Below are 20,059 nucleotides of genomic sequence, written 5' to 3' on the forward strand. Positions count from 1 at the left end.
GCGTCAGTTTGCTTTCACCAGCATTGAACCAGAGGGGGAGAGCTACGTCAGTAACACCAACAATAATTTAGTGACTGCATTTTATTTATTAATTTATGTATTTATTTATTTATCTAAATATTGGGAATTTATAAGTTCATTTAAATCAATAATGTCAACCGCAAAATTATACTGGGGTGGCCACAGGGGTGGCCAGAGTTTACCGAGGGGTGGCCGTGGCCACCCCTGGCCACCCCTTGGAGGCGCCCCTGCGCCAGCGTGTCTATTTATTCTGCAGCGATGCCTGATTTGTAAAGGAATCATTCGTTTTATTCGGATCTTTTTCATGACTCAGTTCTGAAGACTGTGAGCCGAATCATGACTGCAATGAATGAACTGATAGTGTACACGCGAAATAAGGGAACCCCGCTATCATTGATACAACATAACAGGAAAACCATCTTTTTCTCTCGAACAAGTTCATTAAATAGAACCGCTCGAAAGAGTCGATACTCAAAAATGAGTCAGATTTCTCATCACTCCTGTCTTGCGCTTCATAATCTTCTTTCGTCACGCGCTCAAAGGAAGTGACGTACATAGCCAGAAGCGTGACGAAGGCTCGCTTAAAAATACAACAAGGAAGTGGACGTTCACTGTCAAGGCTAAAATAACATTCAGAGAGGAGATATTTAATAACCCAACGGTGTCTTATCACTGAATAAGTACCGGGAGGGTATAGTCATCTCGGACTTACCCGACAACCCCGTGAGTTTCTGTTTGAATAACCGTGGAGCTCGAGTCCAGCAATGAACACGGACGTTGAATTTCACATCAGGCAGAATTATCCGTGGAACAAGCTGCCAGCAAATGTCAAACAGGTACAGTAACACGCACACATACACACAGCACACATGTCTTTAGCACAGACAATCAACATCTCACATGACCCAGCACTGACAAAACTGCCAAACAATGCACTGCATCAGCTTGATTTAAAGAGATTCTGCCATTCATATAATTCATTTAATTATTCATCCGCACACACACACACACACACACACACACACACACACACACACACACACACACACACACACACACACACACACACACACCATCATCATCATCATCATCATCATCATCATCATCATCATCGTTATCATTTCCCTTTCTGTCATTAGATTATTCTGCATGATACCAGTGTGTGTGTTGCAGATCAATCGATACAAGAAAGGTTTACTTTTACAGTTGAAACACCTCTTTTTAATTAATTAATTATTGCATAAGCTGTGTGTGTATCAGATGTAAAAATTCTGAGCATACAGTAACACAGTAACAGTCACATAGTGATAAGAGATCTTTTTTTGTTAAACATAATGTACCAAACATTTTTGAGTTGATTTAAATGACAACTCTATTTTGCATATCGTTTTGAGCAGTGTCAGAGTTTATTTCTTACATACTAAATGTATTTTGAAGCATGATTCTTTTTGCAGTGGGCAAACTATGTAATTTTTCTATAGGGCATGGGACGATAACCGTTTTCAAGGTATACCGTGGAAAAATCAACCATTTGGAAAAATCAAGGTTTTAAAACAAATAAAACTTTTCTGCTGTACCGTTCTTAAGGTATAAGTAAGAGTTTATTTAGGATAAAAGCATCTCAGGCAGAAAAGATATCCAAAGATGCAAGTTAAATTGTAAAAAGAAAGCAATAAAAAAATGTGTTTTTGAAAACAGCAGAGGTCAATATTCATTTGGATTATTTAGCCTGACATGTTTACTGCTCCAAAATATCTTAAAAGTTTCTTAAACTAAAATATCTTGTATTAAAAAGGGAAAAAAGTTTTAGTTTTTACCCAGACATTTAAAAAGAATACATTAAGTGCAGTAATAACAATGCCATGAAACTGTGAAAACGTGATATTTACATCCAAGGTTATTATACCGTCAGAGTATTACACCGGCCCATGCCTGTAAGTTATAAATATACATTTTTTTTCTTACATATTATTATTTTTTTCTTTTTTGGTAACTAAAGGGAAGAATTTAAAAAAAGAGAAAAAAAGGAAAGGAAGGGGTAAAAATAAAAAAATAAGGAAAAGATAAAAATGGAACCAAGAGTAATAAAAGTGTACAGAAAATGTACTTACAACCAACTGAATGCAGTCATTCAACAACCACAATCAAATGTTCAAATACATTGTCAATGTTAAAAGTAGTTATTTGCTTTTCAAGGTTTCTATAATTGGTCAGTTTAGAATGATAAGGTTCTATCTGACATTTTTGTCAAAATTGAGTTATTGACATATTCTTATTAAATGACATCTTATTTACATTATAGGATGTTTTTTATGAGTTGTTTACATTTTAAGACTTTATTTAAAAACAAATGTTACACACGTACTGTTTGCTATATGGAATGCAAAAACTTTGAAGCTCAATATCTAAAAATCCTTCAGAACGCAGATACAACCTTATAATTCCAAGGTGACGAATTTTTTTTAATTTAATGTTTTACTAATATGTTAATGATTTTTTCATGTATCAAAATGACATGTTTTAAACATTAAACATCCACTACTGTATGAAACAGAAAAATAATAATAATGCAAAATAAACATCCTTCAAGAGTTAAATGAAAACAAGTGACACATTTTCACAAAGTAAGAAAAGCATTTTTTGTATTGCGTTTATTCAATTTCTGTACCCGAATGCTGTTAGGCTCCCCAGAAAACCAAATAGATCTATTAAAACTCATCTTGTGAAACTATTTATATCGCAGAAAAAAAAAATATCACAATATCAGATTTTTTTAATATCCAGCTATGCAGCTCTAATGTAAACGATTTTGACTTGCCAGATGATTTTTCTTTCACATTTATTTAATATTCACATTCTCATAAATAGTACCAGTCATTATTATTGTATATATTTGCCAATCATACATATGTAAGATGTTGAGATCACATGCTTTTGCATGTTTTTTTTATATCTGTATAAAAGCATTTTGCAGTCTTTTAATTGTCTTCTTCATTAACAGAGTCTTGGAAACTCACAGCGTGAATATGACAAGCAGGTCCTTTTGTACAGTATCCGAAACCAGCTACGCTTCCGCAATAACCTAGGTAAGCTTTCGATGAACTTAGAAAATTAATTCTCTTCCAGATCTCATTTTCACTTTCTGGCACTGCGCCAAGCCATTCGTGTTCCCCATTGTGTTTCCCATTGTAGCTTTTGTTAGCTGATGTAATTATGCTGAAATAATGACCAGTGTTTGCCTTCTTTAGTAACCTGCTGTCTTCTCTAACAGTCAGGCATGTGAAGAAGGACGAGCGCAAGTATTATGAGGAGCTGTTGAAGTACAGCCGAGAGCATCTGATGCTCTATCCCTACCACCTGTCTGACATCATGGTCAAGGGTCTGCGGGTCACCCCCTTCTCCTACTACATCAGCATCATGGAGGTTTGTGCAAGTATTCTAATATTTGGATCAGGGCTGCGCAATATAGAGTTTCAGCATCGATATAGCAATGTGCGCACCTGCAATAGTCACATTGAAAGATATGCAATGCTGAGTTTGATTAATAATTGAACATGAGCCACAGAATTGTATTTAATTATTGTAATACTGTATTACTAGATCATATGGAAAATATATATTATTTATGCAAAAAACATTCTTAGAATTTATGTCTTGTTTTTGGTTAAAATATCTACATTTCAAATGATTATTTTACTTACCCCACTGGCAGATAATTTTAAAAGCTCTTAATTTCTTTTCAAGTTGAAAACAAGATAGTATTTTTGCTTGATCTAAGAATTGTTCAATATTTGGACTAGAAACAAGACAAAACAAAGTAAGAAAAACCTTTATTTTATTGTGCTTATTCAATTTCCATACCTGAATACTTAGGGCTGGGCGAATATTCAAAAAGTAATCGATATAGACATTCAGGACCTGTAATCTGTCTAATTTTTCCAGATTTTTTTTTATTACTTTCCTTACTGCATGTGGAGTCACGTGACCCCGCTCTATTAGGCGTTGATTTATACTGCTGCGGCCACTTTGCAGCCACATCTGATCTCTGGTCAAGTAGAATGATGGACCCATTCTAGAGCCTTACTTTACACTACATTGACGATAATGGGAAGCTGCGCCAGAGATGCCTTGAGATGGCATACTTTCCACTACATTAAAATGTATTATTTACATTAAAATATTCATTTACAAAAGATGCATTGTTTAAAATAATAAAATCTATAAAAATTATATCTAAAATAATATCTAAAATGCTTAAATCAAGTAATGCACCTTTCATTTAAAAATCTCTTGTAGTAACATGTGAGCAAATTTACTGTACAAAACCTGTCAGTGAACTATGAGGGCAAAAAAATCAAATAAATAAATAAAATAATTGTTTATTATTCACAGTCGAGTTAAAGTAATCGAGATTTTGATTTTAGGTCAAATTGCCTAGCCCTATGAATACTGTTAGGCTCCCCAGAAAACGGTCAAATAGAACTATTCAAACTGTCTTGTGAAACTGAATTTGCAATATTTATTTTTTTTTCAATATCTTTTAGTCTTAATTTGGTTAGAGTTTTCCTTTCCCTTTTTGTTTCGTAATTACTTTTGTCTACTTTTAGTTTTTTGTAGGTCATGAAATTTCTTTATATCATGCAATTGTAAATGGTCTATTCCAGACATTAAAAGCAAGACAATTTCTTATATTTTTGATTCAGTCATGGAATATTGTTGACTCTTGTTTGTTGCTTTAAATTTTTGTTTGCATTTATTAATTTTGTTAAATACTACATTGTTTTTTTTATCATATTGGTTCACACAATTTTATTCCATTCCCATTCATTAAATGCAGTCACCAAACTGTACCTATTATTAAAGGTGCAGTAGGTGATTTGCCTAAATGCTAACTGGTTAGCATAGTCTTTCAAATACGATCCCTCCCCTGTTGTCCAAAGCCACGTTTCCTGGAATAATAAGGGTTGCACATTAAAGATCACAGAGACCCACAAGATCATGTCATTCGCCAGTTAAAAAAACTTTATAGTATATTATACTACTACAATTCTGAACGAAAAACTGAATTATATCTTGCACATTATTAGTTATGTAGTTAGAAAGCAAAGTAGCATGGTAAACAATATTGGGAGCACGTCACAGGTTGTCATTGTTCGAAAATGAAACAATGTGAATATAAAACCAACTTCACCTCAGTAAAGCAGACTAGGCAGAATAGCACTATTTACTGATGTTTTGTTGTTAAACTAACATTATCAATGCTGTACAAGGTCCTTTATGAAGCTGAAAATAGTCACATCAACAGAAGATTTCAGTGGCTGAACAACACTTCTGTGCATATAAACCATTTGTAATAACTACATCTATATCAGCTTTGCATGACTAAAATAGTTTTAAAAATAACATGACCTGACTAAAAAGAAATACTTCAGCCATGATGGCATCCTTCCTCCAACATGCAAAACTAACTCAAATATTGATTCAGGATGTTAAAAAGTTTTCATTGAGCATTTGTTTTTAGCACTATCACTTTTGTTTTTCTACATTTGCTGACAGACAGTTTGGGCTACTTATCAGAATTATGGGAATTATTAGCCCGACAATATTTAATTTGATGAACATTTTTTAGTCTTATGCCTTACCCGGAATGTAAAAATACATAAAAATACATTTAGATCACTTACTTTAACCAATACTATTGGAATGTAAAGAGACTTTCAACCAGCACAACTAAAAATGTTTCTGAAGACAATCACCTACTGCACCTTTAACTAATGCAAACAAGAGTTTTGACTACAAAATGAACACTTCAAACACTGGTTGCTCTTGTCCTCATGAAACGGACATTGCTGCAGACGTTTAAGTATGAGGATGTATTTTCAACTGAAGTGGAATATTAAGTAGGGGGTGGGGTTTTATTTTTGTGCTGCTCCTCTCATCTTTCACTCTAATGGTCACTTTCAAACTAATGATTAAAGGAGTGTGGCTGTGGCTAAGCATATTTTACTCATCCCATCAAACTGACATCATCAGAGAGCGACTAATTTTTCACTTGAAGACTAACAATGTGCACTAGCAAAATAAACACTGTACATTTTGATTTCATGCATACTTTAATATAATTCCAGTTGTTAGAGCAAAAAAATAATAACTTGACTTTTAGTTGATCATTTGGAAAAGTGGCAGAAGGTAGATTTTTCTGATGAATCATCTGTTGAACTGCATCCCAAACATCACAAATACTGCAGAAGACCTATTGGAACTGGCATAACCTCAAGATTCTTATATAAATCAGTCAAGTTTGGTGAAGGAAAAATCATGGTTTGGGGTTGCATTCAGTATGGAGGCATAAGAGAGATCTGCAGAGTGGATGGCAACATCAACAGCCTGAGGTTTCAAGACATTTGTGTGCTTCAGGATTGGCCAGCCCGGTTACCAGTCATTATTGAGCATGTCTGGGGTAAGATAAAGGAGGAGGCATTGAAGATGAATCCAAAGAATCTTGATGAACTCTGGGAGTCCTGCAAGAACGCTTTCTTTGTCATTCCAGATTTATTAATAAGTTATTAGAGTCATTGCAGAGATGTGCGGATGCAGTCATCCAAGTTCATGGGAGTCAGACACAATATTAATTATTTTTTTACTGCACCATGACTTTATATTCTATACTGTACATTATTTCTGTTAAGTGACAAGACTTTTGTCTAAACAAAGTCAGACCTCACTGTCTTAATTAAATAATTAAAAATTAAGGCACGACCATATTTTATTTAGGTAAAATAAGCATATCTAGAGGCCTTTAATATAAGCCACTTCTGATACCAAATGATCAACTAGAAGTCAAGTTATTATTTGATTTTCCTAAAACTAGGTCTTTTCGTAGAGTACAGACGAAAGATAAAAACAGAAGTACCGTCTGCACATTTCTGGATTTGCCCTCAGATATTCATGCAAACTCTTTACCAGTGCTGGTCCTTATTTTAAACTTTGAAACTCTCAAGTGACATTGAATGTAAATGCATGTAAACCTTTTATAACAGACAAATGGAAAAGAAAATTACAATTGCATTGCTGCACTGCTTAATTTTAGGCCCCGTCTTTATAAAATGTACTTAATTTAATTTTGTTAAACAGCTCTTCCAAATTATTTTGCCTACAGTCACCACTGATGCTGTGAAAACATTTGCAACATATGGTAGACACGGGGCTGGGATCCAAGCGTTTAGTGCTTTGCTGATCTTCGCTTGCTATTGTTTTTCTTCCTCTAGTGATAGATGTGATATAGAGAAGTAAAGGTTTGCTCTTTTATTGCCACTGTTGTTAATGCTCATGTGCGTTCTGACAGATGCTTCAGACAGGTATGTTTGCTAGTTGGGTAATGCTTTTTTTGAGCTTATGAGGATTAATGTATGATTCATGCAGTGTGTCAGCTTACCATATTTTATGAAGTAAAACAATAATGTTTGCTTTCTATCTGTGTGACTTTTGGTGTCACTTAAACAAAATCATATACCGGCATACCTACAAAGTTTTATCAAATCCATTCTTATGTTCTGAGAGCATTTAATGAATTTTTGAGAACTTTCTAAAAACAAAAAAGTAAAGGATTTAATGTCATTCTTTCAAATGTTGATGAGAACCAGGCTTTCAATCTCGAAAAAAGGAAAAAATCAATGTATTTACACTCTATTTTAAGTTTTCTGAAGATCTAAAGTCAATTATGAGCCCTCTTGTGAATTATTTTTCTTTTTAAATATTTGCCAAATGATGTTTAAAAAGCAAGGAATTTTTCACAGTATTTCCTATAATATTTCTTTCTCTTGAAAAATTCTTATTTGTTTTGTTTCTGCTAGAATAAAAGCAGATTAAATTTATTTTTAAGACCATTTTAGGGTTTTATATATTAATAGCCCCCTTAATAATATAATGGTATTAGCCCAATTAAGCAATATTTGTTTTAGTTTGTTTCACTACAGAAAAAAACCCTGTTATACAATGACTTGCCTAATTAAGTCTTTAAATTGCAATTTAACCTGAATGCGGCTATCTTGACAAATATCTAGCAAAATATTAAGTACTGTCATCTTAACAAAGATAAAAGAAATCAATTAAAAATTTGTTATAAAACTAATATGTTTTGAAAATCCCATTCGCGTCTATGGGATTTTATGGAAAATGTTCTGTTGTAAACCTTACTTTTTGTTTTCAATGGAGGGAAGAAAGCCATTTGTGTTTTGAAGGGCAGGAGGAAGAGTAAACGACAACAGAATCATAACTCTCAGTTAAACTATTGTTTTGTTCTTCATTGACTTCATTTAATTTGAAGTACCTGACCCAATCTCCTTTCCCCTGCATTCAGGACATCATGAACTGTGAGAAGAGTTATGATTCCCTGCCCAACTTCACTGCTGCTGACTGTAAGTCGTTCTCTCTCTCTCTCTCTCTCTCTCTCTATTTCTGTGTCTGAGCTGGAAATCATTATTTGTTACCGTTGCTGACTGTTCATGCACAATAATGGGGCCACAAGCCACTAGAGACGGCTGAACATTGCCCACTCAGAATCAAGTGGAGCAAAATTATTCTGAGTAATGATGGAAATAAGTATTTAAACCTTTGGTTATTTGCTCTAAATGTGTAAGATGTTTATATCAATTCAGATTGATTATTGATTCAGACTCTTTATACTGTAAAGATGCCTTATTAACCACAAAAAATGTCTTTAATGGTGCTCAGAGCAGAGGTAGCATAAATGCATATACACAGAAATTCTGATTAGCAAAATTGGATGATTATAAAAACAAAAATTAATTTCAGGTTTCATTTGTTAAGATTGTAGGATTTAGGTATCACACATTTTGATAATCTACAGGGTTTGTACACATTTTTACTACTAAAATTCCAGGACTTTTCCAGGACTTTTTCGAAACTTACAGGTAAATATTTATGACTTAATCATGGTTCAATGCTAAAGATTTTTTTCTATTGGCCCAATTGGGTTAGAGTTAGTGCAAGTTGACCTATAGTAAGTTTCTTATAGTCAGTTAAATGTCTGTTGAAGGAGCAGTATCAACAAATATTAAGCAGACAGTCTACTAATACTCAAATGAACCATCAAAGTAAAGTGTTACCTTTTTATAAGTGTGTAATGAGCAAAATTCAAAGTGTTATGCAAACAAAAGAGCGGTATGGAAAATGTGCAGGTATTTCATTGCAAACTGTGCAAAACATTACTTCATTTATTTTTTTGTCGTCCCTTTTTTTTTTTGTCTACATCCAAGATTTTACAAACGGACATCTTTTTTTAGCCTCATAATTTGATGATATCACCTCTTCGCTGTATTGGTTGTTACCAGGTAATGAAAAAAAATAACGTGCTCAAAACATCAAATCAGATAAGAGAAACGGAAAAGCAATATGGTGTTTACAATGTCACAGAGAAGGTAGCATTCAAAGGCTTAAAAGCACAAACTGTTTCTCAATTCTAAGACAACTGACCAGTAGTCGCAGGAAAATTTACCTTTATTGACAAGCCAGCACTGGACCGATCAGGCAAGTAATGATCCTGTCTACTGTCTCTGAGTCCTTATTGTTGAGCCCTGCATAATGTTTCATGTAATGTCTATGTACATGTGGTAAATAAGAAAAAATGTATATATTTATATGATTTATATGATGTATATGATGTATATATTTATATGATTTTTATGTCTTTATTGTTAATATTATTATTTAAGACACAAAAGTGTGAGACACTTTACACCATTTAAAGAGCTGACCACCAGAAAGTTATCTTGTATAGATGCACGATGTGCAGTGTAGTTATCATCGTGAAACAAAAATACGTACAGTATTATATTGAATACTTTTTACTTAAGTACATATTTCAGGCCGTACTTCTTTACTTTTACTTGAGTACAAAAGTGTAGCCAGTACTTTTACCAGAATCATTTTAAACATGAGTATCTGTATTTGAGTAAAGGATGTGTGTACTTTTGCCATCTCTGGTATTTACTATAAATCACTCTAGTATATTTTCATATGGGTGTCTGTCAACTGAACCATACATCTGGTTGCAGATATTGCAGTTGTTGCCTCACTTGTTTCACATTCTGATTCCAATGCCTAATTACTAATTTATTAAAATAACTATAATTAAATATTCTTAAGAATAAAATATTATGTTTTTTAAAAGAGTGTACTTGCATTTTGATGACATTATATTGTCATTCTGGCATTACATAATGGGTGGCATAAAATTACAATAATATCATTTAACGCAATATATTTTGGTGAAAAATAACAAAAATGGATATTGTGACAGGCCTAGATTGAATTAAAAAAAAAAATCCTATAATTACTTTATTACTCAATCTGCGTAATCAAAGTAGTAAATATCCAGTAAGATCTTTTAAACTGGATGTTAAATGTAGTTTAGTAGCTCATCAATCCTAGTATTAAACTCTGAAATCAATAGTGCAAGTCTAAAATACTGTGTAAACAGCCAGTCACTGAAATAAAATGTGTTTAGACTTTGGACTGTGGTATTTCCTACGGCTAACTGGATTATGCATTTATGCATATGAGTTTTGCTATCCCCACTGAGGAGCAGTATAAAACACCAGACCGCAAAATTAACCACATATTATTTTGTGGAACAGGAAAGCAGGGAATTAGAAAGTACCATTACATGCCCCTTACATTTACCCATATCTAGACTTATTATACTGGGGTATCCTATGGGAATTAATGTCACCACTTATGTGAATTGCAGGTGCATATTAAAGTGAATTGCTTGGAAGGCATTACTGTGCTCTCCAAAGCATCCGAGTACAAAACAAGCGGCGTAATAGCTCCACTCTAAACTATGTTATGAAACAGATAATTGTAATTGGCCCACTATAGATGCTTAGAGATCTCAGAGAACATGGTCTTTGGTTGGGTTGACAGAAGGTAGTCAGCAGAAGGCTTTGCATGCTCTAATCTCTTTGTCTGAAGAGAGACCGCTCTCCTGCCCTTCACAGCTCACTCCACAGCCACTGGCTTCATGCCTGGCATGTCACGGTCAGGCCTGGCTTTCTCTAATGACCTCAGACCTGTGTGCCTTTTACATGGTGAGGGACAGGCTGCCGAAAACCATAGGAAGGCAAAATCTGGGGCAGAGAGGAATATGCCAAAGTCACTGATGTTTCTCCTCCCAGCACTAAAGGGCATCCATAATGTCCTCGCTGTTCTATGCACAAGTGATCAACACTTAATAGTGTCGTAAAGCAGCTCTGAAATGTTTTGGTGGTCCTCAAACTGCAATCCTGAACATGAGTTTGCCTGATGTCAAAAACAAAGGTCTTGTGAAGTTCATATGATGATTATGTTTCATTTTAATGGTAAGATTTATTAGATGTGGAATGTTTTCCAACATGGAGAACAAGACAGAAATGGTCTGTAAACCAGGATCACAAATGAACTCTTCCATTAATATTCATTTATTCATTCATTCATTTAGTCATTCATTTTCTTTTCGGCTTAGTCCTTTTATTAATCAGGGGTTGCCACAGTGGAATGAACCGCCAAATTATGAACACCCATACACTCGTGCATTCAAACACATTCACTACGCCCAATTTAGCTTTTTCAATTCTATACCACAAGTCTTAGGACTGTGGGGGAAACCGGAGCACCCGGGGGAAACCCAAACAAACACAGGGAGAACATGCAAACTCCACACAGAAATGGTAACTGACCCAACCGGGGCTCGAACCAGCGACCTTTTTGCTGTGAGGCGATCACGCTATCCACTGCGCTACCATGACGCCGTTCCATTAATAATTATATATATCATAATAATCTGTAAATCTTTTATGTTTAATATTTGAACGTAACAAATTACTTGTTTCCTAGTGTTAAGTTGTGGCTGGAATGGCATCTGCTCTGTAAAACATGCAAAATAGTTGTCGGTTCATTCCAATGTGGTAACTGAGGATACATGACGTGACTTCATGTATTTACACAGTTGCATGTAAATAACCTAATTTTCATATTATGTAAAGTATAAGGTTAAGAACAAGAATGTATTAATGTTGGAATGCAATGGGATAATGGAAAACATACTTGTAGATTGTTGCTTTTAATGTTGTAATACCGATTATTTATTTTGATGAATAAAATGCATAAAGAAATGTTTTTGTTTTTGGGGAAGCAGAGTGCCATATTCTCACTATACAGACAAAACAAGCAAAGAAGCTTATTTATGATTGAATAATTGCTTGTATGCATTAGTAAATTAAGACTTCACATTGGTTCAGCAGAGCGAAAAACAAAACTGTGAATGATTATGTAAAGCGGGCGAATTACTGAAGTTACATGACTTCAGTGGAGCGCGAGTTATGCACTCTTGCACACATACCTATTATAAACACGCAAGATGTCTGTAGTGTGAAACATATAATTTTGTATCTGTGCTTTGTTAATAATGTGCATAATTCTAGTACTTAATGTTACAAAAACACAAAAATAAAATACATTTAATCTTTTTTTTTTATTTAAATTTATTGATAATTTATTTATCTAACCACAATTGTATCTGGATTTTATCAATACTTTTCCTGTAATCTCCTCCAAAAGCTCCTGCAATTTTTCCCCAGAACAGAAGATATTAGTATTTGCCGCTAAAGTACAAATTTTAAGAGGTTTGTCACCCTACATATATTATTTATATGCAATAAAAATAATTTGGGACCCGGAAATGACCCCTTTGGCACTCCACAAGCAGTATTCAAACACTCTGATTTATATTCCCTATTTGTACAAGTCTGTTGTTTGTTTCACTTTTCATCCAATCAAGAACATCCCCTCTGATACCATACTTTTGCAATAATTAATGATTGGTGATCAGTTCTATCAGAAGCTTTTTTAAATGCACCCACTACATATTTCATCATTATAGTTATGTCTTCAATAATTATTAATATAATATTTAGATAAAACATACAATATTTTTCTTAACATACCTAATATACAGCATTTGAACACTCATACATACTTATCATTGATATTTATTAACATGCAATTTTAGAGAATTTAAATACCATCAGGAATGTTTCATATGCTTACCAGTATCAGTTTCATCAACTGGTAAATGTGCACTTTAGCATTATATTAATTCTGCAGGACATTAATTAATGAATGTCCAGACCTGGTGTTAATAAGGTCATAGATAATTGCAGATTAGGTGTCCATACATGAAGTATTTATTAGTTAGCACACATTAGCACAGCTATTGATCTCTCTGTTGACCTTTCAGGTCTGAGGCTGCTTGGGATTGGCAGGAACCAGTACATTGACCTAATGAACCAGTGCAGATCTTCCAAAGTAAGTCTCTCCTGGCTTTACACTGTAGATCAATTAGGATCTCATAGCTAATTTCTATGGATACTCTCCTAGGATTTCAACATGGTGTTCATTAGATATCTGGATGGCTTCATGTGTCTCTTTGAAGATGAAAGATCTGATCCATAGAGAGCCATGCTTTGTACACTCAGCGTAACCTCACACTGTTGCCTAAGCAGCATCTGTCTTTGCCTAGAAATTTTTCCGGAGGAAATCCGCTCGGGATCTCCTGCCGGCAAAACCTGTGGAGATCACGGTAGAGCCCTGGTGGGTGGTGCAGACTGGGTACATCACTGAAGATGACATCAGGGTAAGGCAGAATAATTGATCAATGTCTTATTACTGACAAAGAAAAGTATATTACTTAAAAAATTGAGAATGGAACTTAGTTATTCATGTAATATTTCTGTTATGATGCAACCTATTTTCTAGGTAACACCAGTAACTTTTATTTTGAATTATACAAAGCAAAACATCATGAAACACACAGCTGCATTTTCCATCTGCATGTTATAGTCGAAAGATGTAATCTCTCGTAGTCATTGATTTCAGAAGGTTTTGTAACTGGAGTGGAATGTCTTTAGAGTTTAGTGCTTTTGTCCTGGGTTGATTTCAGATCTGTTCTGTGGCTGAGAAGACAGCCATTGATAAGATGATAGATTCTGGACCCCAGCTGGCTGGATCAATGGAGTACAATGTGGTTCTGAGTAAGTGTCAATATGACAGTTCCAGACTTATAGATGAACAACCGATGAACAATCTTAGATGAACAACCACTTGAAATGATGATAATAATGCCAGGTCATGTTTTATGCTTTAATAATAAATTAATCAATGCACACATTTATTTTTATGCTATATGCGGTGCAAAATCAACAAAATGTTGCAAGTTTGTGATATTGCGTAATTTGCCATTTCACTTCAAAATAGTTTTAAATAAATTAAAATACTGTAAATGTAAATGATTCCTAAAGTCATTAAGCTTGAGATACTGTAAGCATTACAACCTCTTTATTCATCTAACATACTATATATAATGTAGTATATATGATATTCAGATGTTTAAGTTTTTTTATTTATTTAATCACTGTCAAATGTTTTGAGGTGATACTTTATTAAGTTTTTATTGGCATTAAAAGATAAATAAAATGAATTAATAAAAATGGCAGAATTCTGGAGAGATTTACCAATAATATTGTATAATTAGTGATGTAATATGTAGTTATATAGCGCATTTTATTGTGTATGGCCATACACCCAAAGCGCTTTACAACAGCAACCTTGTGAAGTGCTTTGGATGTATGGCCATACACAATAAACTTGCTATATACATACACATTACATTACAGTAGTTAATAATAATAATGCATAAATACATACATAAAGTTTTTTTTTATATTTTAATGTATTAAATATCATGTAATAATAATTAATTTTCTTATAGGAAATTTACGTTCCCTTTCTCTAATTATATATTGGATAATTATGTTTTTAACATAAAATGTAAGTAAATATAATATTTTCTTTTTATTTAAAATGTAACCCAAACTACCATTGTTACTAAGTTTAGATCCAGTCCATACTGGTCAGTGCAGCGCTGTCCATTGGCCTGTGCAGATTATTGGTTTCCAAGCGCAGCAGATAATGGCAGCACACTCAAAAAGTGTGGGTAATTTTGAAGTCACACCAGTACGACCTCTACCAAAATGTAGCCACACGTGCAGGAAAAGTGGTTGCAAAATACCACCATTTAGTCCCTGTGTGAAGCTCTGTGTTCTTATGGATGTTATTCTGAACAAGACGTTTCTACAGTATATGTTTATTTTCTCACGTTTTTGCAGGTTTGTACAACCGTGGCTATATATATCTAGATGTGCCCATATCAGATGACAGCTGTATATCAGGTATGAACCACAGTCGATTTGTAAGCTCTCTGGTGAGTTCATAATAAAGATCAGTAGCCTTTGGTTTGACAATTTTAAAGAGATTTTGCTCTGATTTGCATTGTATGTAATAGTGGATTGGAGAATCATTGAACAAACAAGGACATTGGGAATCGAAAATCCACAAATCCAGAAAACATTCAGGGTACACAACCAGTGTTCAAATTATAAATGTAGTCAACATTTAAAGTGGCTCAAAACCTTTCACCCAGGGCTTAATATTAACACTCGCCAACCCAAAATGCGGGTGGATTTCTGCTGTGGAGGGTAAGACAGCTGCTCCCACTAGCCACTTTGTCTGGTTGGAAATAATTTATAAATTGTAGTTTTCTTAAAAGCAACGTTCTCAAATAAAGATGGGTCAATATGTGTGCAAATGTGATCTTAGAATCGAGAAGCAGCAGGACTGGCAAAAATAATTGTGTATTATTTGTAGAAATACCGAATGGGAGGATGATAACTTGCGCACACAGGCTTCCTTCCGCAAAGCAACCGTGCCTGGAAACTCAACTGCTGGCGCGTTGCTATTTTGAGGAACTAAAATAATCTGTTCAATAGACCAGCTTAGAGAAGGTCTAAAGTCCAGCGCAGAGCGTGTTAGTTGTGCGCCTCGCTTAAACATTGCCTAATACACAGGGTGTACAGCAAATGCAAATAACTTTACAAATGAAAAATAATTAAAAGATTAAAATATTAAAAAAGATATTATTTTCTAGCCTACATAAATATAAAAACCACAGCCTCCATGCCATCTTCATCTCTGGAAGCTTTTTTAGTTTATTCATGACAATTTGCTTTTGTATAATGTCATTATTAGTAGTATTATTATTTATTATATGCTTTTTTATATTTGTTTTATTAAAACAAGCTTAGATTTGCCCACCTGTCAGGTTTTAGACCATATGGAGCACAGCATGTGTATTTGGATGTAACTCAGTTTTTTGACCACATTTCGTTATTATTCATTTATTCATTTGCTGGAAATCAGAAATGAATTTAGAAATAGGATTGAAACTAGTCTTTGCGCTTAATTAACGAAATTAATTATGTATAGGCAAATGGATGACTGTGCGTACAACATGTTTTCCTATCCACGAGAGTGAAAGTGAAAGTAAACATTAATGAGGAGGCTCATCTCTCATTCTCGCCTGTAGATGCTCTGTTTAACTGTTTATTCTCTAGTGAAGCATTCAGTTTTTCCACTTACAAAGTCCGCTATGTAAATAGCAAATGCGCTATGGTGTGACACAACTGATTCTTAAAGGGAATGGGAGACGAGACTCTGATTGGTTTATTCTCAAAACACACCTATAACTCATTAAGAGAATAAGCTCAACCCTGTTAGACCATGCGTCCCGGCGCAAAGTGGATTTTTTCTTCCTTAAAATAGCAAAAGTGGATTCAGACATGCCCTTAATGCTTTTGCGCCATGCGCTTTGGACTTTGCACATGGAACGTCAAAATAGAGCCCATGGACTTTTTTTTACCAGAAGAAAAAATATTTTAGGAAATACTGTGGAAAAATTCCTTGCTCTGTTAAAAATCACTTAGGAAATATTTAAAAAAGCAAATACAAATTCACATGAGGGCTAATAAATTTGACTTCAACTGTAGAATTTCGGTGTTTTTAGGGGTAATAAGTGTATTCTTACTTGCAATAACCTCTGATTGGCTAATTCAGCAGATGTGGGATTCTCAAAGACAAACTATAATTAAAATGAAACAAACAGTGACAAGTTTGCAACCCTGCACCAATAAATGGATGAACATAAAATATTGGACTGATTATTTTACACGTTGTCTTGTTTTGTTGAGAGCACAAGTGTCTATTCAAATACAGTATAAACTATTTTTTTAATGATGTAACTTTACTTTTAGGCTATGTAGATACAAACACCTAGGCTACAAAAAATGGTTAATCAGTGCTATAGATCTGTAATTTTCTGACCGCTGACTGAATATTTTCATGCTTAGACTGCTGGGTGTGATCATGCATTCAAAATGGTTTGATCCGCTATAGGGATGGTCAAATGTATAGGTATATTATCTATAAATTATTAATGTTATTCTTTAGGATACAGATTAGAGCCAAGTATTTGTTACTATCTAAAGGGCTGACCCCCCAAATATTTTGAATGTGTTTTTACATATAAACATCATTATCTGTAACTTGCACACTTTACACAAGCTCTTCTTGGGTGTGATTTTTCAGTGCCGCCGCTTGAGGGGTTTGTCATGAACCGAGTCCAGGGTGATTATTTCGAAACGCTGCTCTACAAAATCTTCGTTTCCATTGATGAGCAGACTAATGTGTCAGAGGTACATATTACATTTTCCCTTTGAAGTGCACTTGCAGTCTCTTTTCTTTTTCAAGGATTCTGCTTGTCTCGAAGCCTCTCATAGCACTTTTGTATTTGTCATTTCAGCTGGCTAATGTACTGGAGATTGACTTGGGCCTGGTGAAGGTACGTGTCGTGCAGAGATGAAAATGGAGGGCCATTTACATGGAATGTTTGATATGAAATGATGCCTTTATAGCTGGCTAGGAGGGCGGTGAATCCCAGGATGCATCGGTGCTGGTATTACCGTCGCTGCAAAGACAATTTTCCAAATCCGTTGGCCTTTTGATGGCTTGTGAAATGAGTCCTTTTTTGAATGTACGATGCAGACTGCGGAGAACCATTGTGTTCATACGTTCCCTTTGTAGCTGTTTAGCCCCATTTCAGTATCTGGCAGAGTAGAAAACAAGCTTATTCATGAGATCCGTCAAGAAAACCCATAACTCTTTATTAGAAGAGCCAACACTGAAGGGACTCAAAGGACACAATCTTTACCAATTAATTTATTTTTACTGGGGAAAGGCAGTATTCGTTTTCATTATCTCTCTGACATTTTGCTAAGACAAATAGGACGAAACGTTTACTGCAATCATCCTATTAGCGAAAACCAATTTATTTAGTAAATGATGATAACGGAGTACATTTGAATTGATCCATTGCAGCCAATGTCTATATGTGGTGGACAATTTGATAAAGACATTGTAGAAGCTTGAATATTGGATTGGAATTGAAGCTTCTTCTTTTTGATGGATAACTTGTTCAGAAATTCAGTGGGAATAAGTATGTAAGAATGGGGTTTTATGAATATAATACATGATTGTAGTACGGGTGATGCTGGGCCTTAAACCAAGTTTGTGTATGATATTTACAGTCACTGGCCACTTTATTAGGTACACCTGTCCAATTGTTCGTTAACGCAAATTTCTAATCAGTCAATCACATGGGAGCAACTCAATGCATTTAGGCATGTAGACATGGTCAAGACGATCTTCTGCAGTTCAAACTGAGCATCAGAATTGGAAAGAAAGGTGATTTAAGTGATTTTGAACATGGCATGGTTGTTGGTGCCAGACGAGCTGGTCGGAGTATTTCAGAAAATGCTGATCTACTGGGATTTAGTGTACAGTACAGTACAGTCATGCTCAACCATCTGTAGGGTTTACAGAGAATAGTCTGTAAAAGAAAAAAAATATCCAGTGAGCGCCAGTTCTGCAGGTGCAAATACCTTGTTGGTGTTAGAGGTCAGAGGAAAATGTCCAGACTGGTTTGAGCTGATGGAAAGGCAACAGTAACTCAAATAACCCCTTGTTACAACTATGGTATGCAGAAAAGCATCCCTGAACACACAATATGTCGAACCTTCAGTTGGATGAGCCACAACAGCAGCAGAAGACTGGAACTGGAAACTGAGGCTACAAATCGCACAGGCTCACCCAAATTGGACAATAGAAGACTGGAAAAAACGTTGCCTGGTCTTATGAGTCAATTTCTACATGAGTCAACAACATGAAAGCATGGATCCATACTGCCTTGTATCAAATCAGCCTGGTGATGGTAATGTAATAGTGCGAGAGATATTTTCTTAACAAACTTTGGGCCTGTTAGTAATAATTGAGGATTGTGTCAATGCCACAGCCTACCCGAGTATTGTTGCTGACCATGTCCATCCCTTCATAACCACAGTGTACCCATCTTCTAGTCTACTTCCAGCAGTATAACATGCCATAATGCCATAAAGCATGAATCATCTCAGACTGGTTTCTTGAACATGACAATGAGTTCACTGTACTCAAATGGCCTCCGCAGTCACCAGATCACAATCTAATAGAGCACCTTTGTGATGTGGTGGAACAGGAGATTGGCATCATGGATGTGCAGCCGACAAATCTGCAGCAACTGCATGATGGTATCATGTCAATATGGACCAAAATCTTGAATTAATATTTCCTGTTGCTTGTTGAATCTTTGCCAAGAAGGATTAAGGCAGTTCTGAAGGCAATAGGGCTTCCAACCCGGTACTAGTAAGGTGTACCTAATAAAGTGGCCTGTGAGTGTATATATCAATATACTGCAGATAGCTTTTTATTCATTATCTTAAGGACATTTTTAGCAAAGTGACACCGATAAATCTATTAGTGCTAAAAGTCTTATTTAATTTATGTATTCTTTGGTTTGTTGTTTTTTAATAGTGTGCTTATTGATAAAATGTTCTTGCCAGGAAAATAGCCTTTGTTGCTGACACGGCATTAAAATAAAAATTCATCATCATTATAATATATCATTAATATTTATATTATTCCTCACATGGTTATATAATTTGATTCTGCTCATTCTACACAATGAAAACTTGCACATAACATAAACAAAAAATGT

General features: G+C 34.7%; 1 protein-coding gene across 1 annotated transcript in view; it reads left to right on the forward strand.

Annotated features, from left to right (window-relative positions):
- Positions 1–603: 603 nt before the first annotated feature.
- Positions 604–20,059, forward strand: part of fam91a1 (family with sequence similarity 91 member A1) — a 42,305-nt gene continuing 22,849 nt past the window's right edge. The window contains 10 exon segments of the mRNA NM_200441.1: positions 604–857; positions 3,023–3,107; positions 3,293–3,444; positions 8,381–8,438; positions 13,319–13,386; positions 13,601–13,714; positions 14,021–14,111; positions 15,246–15,308; positions 17,560–17,666; positions 17,774–17,812. Of these exon segments, the coding sequence (NP_956735.1) occupies positions 786–857; positions 3,023–3,107; positions 3,293–3,444; positions 8,381–8,438; positions 13,319–13,386; positions 13,601–13,714; positions 14,021–14,111; positions 15,246–15,308; positions 17,560–17,666; positions 17,774–17,812 (849 nt within the window). The 5' untranslated portion in view covers positions 604–785.

This window comes from Danio rerio, chromosome 19, assembly GCF_052040795.2.
Source record: "Danio rerio strain M-AB ecotype USA chromosome 19, GRCz13ab, whole genome shotgun sequence".
NCBI classification, from domain to species: Eukaryota; Metazoa; Chordata; class Actinopteri; order Cypriniformes; family Danionidae; genus Danio; species Danio rerio.